Source organism: Aplysia californica, unplaced genomic scaffold, assembly GCF_000002075.1.
Source record: "Aplysia californica isolate F4 #8 unplaced genomic scaffold, AplCal3.0 scaffold01092, whole genome shotgun sequence".
NCBI lineage: Eukaryota > Metazoa > Mollusca > Gastropoda > Aplysiida > Aplysiidae > Aplysia > Aplysia californica.
In genome coordinates this window covers 18084-19210 of record NW_004798362.1, presented here as the reverse complement: position 1 = coordinate 19210, position 1127 = coordinate 18084, and the positions used below count along the sequence as shown (strand labels likewise).

The following is a 1127-nucleotide window of genomic DNA, read 5'->3' as shown; positions in this document are numbered from 1 at the left end:
TAAGGAGAAAAACAGCCAACGATCTGGGTAGAGAAGACACGAAATCTTTATAGGAAACGCAGGTAGTGATAAACTTTTGGGTAAACGCATTCCACAGGACCCCTATCTCTCCACAATATATACACATACAACATAAAAATATCGTTGAAAAGAACAGGGAAGACAAAAAATAAACATACATGAAAACCTCACCGAACCCTCATTTACATACTCAAAACTACACACAACCACAACTACACACACACACACACACACACACACACACACACACACAAACACAGACACTAACGTGAACATACATACACATAAAAAACAATCCAACCCACCTTTCTCTCTCCTCCTCTTTCCTTAGCTCTCGCTCCCTCTCCTTCTCTCTCTCTTTCTCTCGCTCCGCCTCCGACTTTGGCCAGGAGGGGAAGGAGGAGGGCGTCCGGTGGAGGCGGTTCCACTCGTGAGGGGAGGGGCTTAGGCCGGGGTGCAGGGCGTGGGGCGGGGCTATGTCCCTGACAGGGGCGAACATACTGCTGCCTGTGGGGGGAAACACAAACCTTCCACATGACCAAACAGGAAGGGGAAAACCCCAAAACGAAACCAAACCAAAACAAAATACACAAAAACTTTTCCCCAAAATACAATTTAAAAAAACCCAAACCAACATCACCCCGCTCCCTTCCCCAAGCCCCAAACGAAAAAATAAACAAAAATGATAATATAGGATCATCAGATTTGTTTTAATAAGAATTTTACGACACTCACTATACAGTTAGGGCATTTAGTGCCAAAGATTTAGAGGTGTTAAAAGAGAGTAACAAACACAAAAGGAGGACGGGAGGAGATCAGGACGATAGGTGTTAGATAGGAAAGAAGGAGCAAACAACACCAGAGCACCCACCAACCACCCACGTACGAGAAACAGAAAAAAACTTTCCTGTACACACATATATTATAATCTACACACAAAAGAATCCGAAACACACACACACACACACACACACACACACACACACACACACACACACACACACACACACCCTCACAATCACTCAAAACACACGTAGGTCTTACCTAATCCGCTGAATCCCAAAGGGTTGAGCAGTGAGGGGGGCGGGTACGGGGAAGGTCTCGGG

General features: G+C 45.5%; 1 protein-coding gene across 1 annotated transcript in view; it reads right to left on the bottom strand.

The window, feature by feature from the left end:
- The window catches only part of LOC101862314 (autism susceptibility gene 2 protein), a gene marked incomplete at its 5' end in the record, with an annotated part of 10502 nt that overhangs the window by 7245 nt on the left and 2130 nt on the right, over positions 1 to 1127 (bottom strand). The window contains 2 exon segments of the mRNA XM_005111627.3: positions 327 to 528; positions 1066 to 1127. Of these exon segments, the coding sequence (XP_005111684.2) occupies positions 327 to 528; positions 1066 to 1127 (264 nt within the window).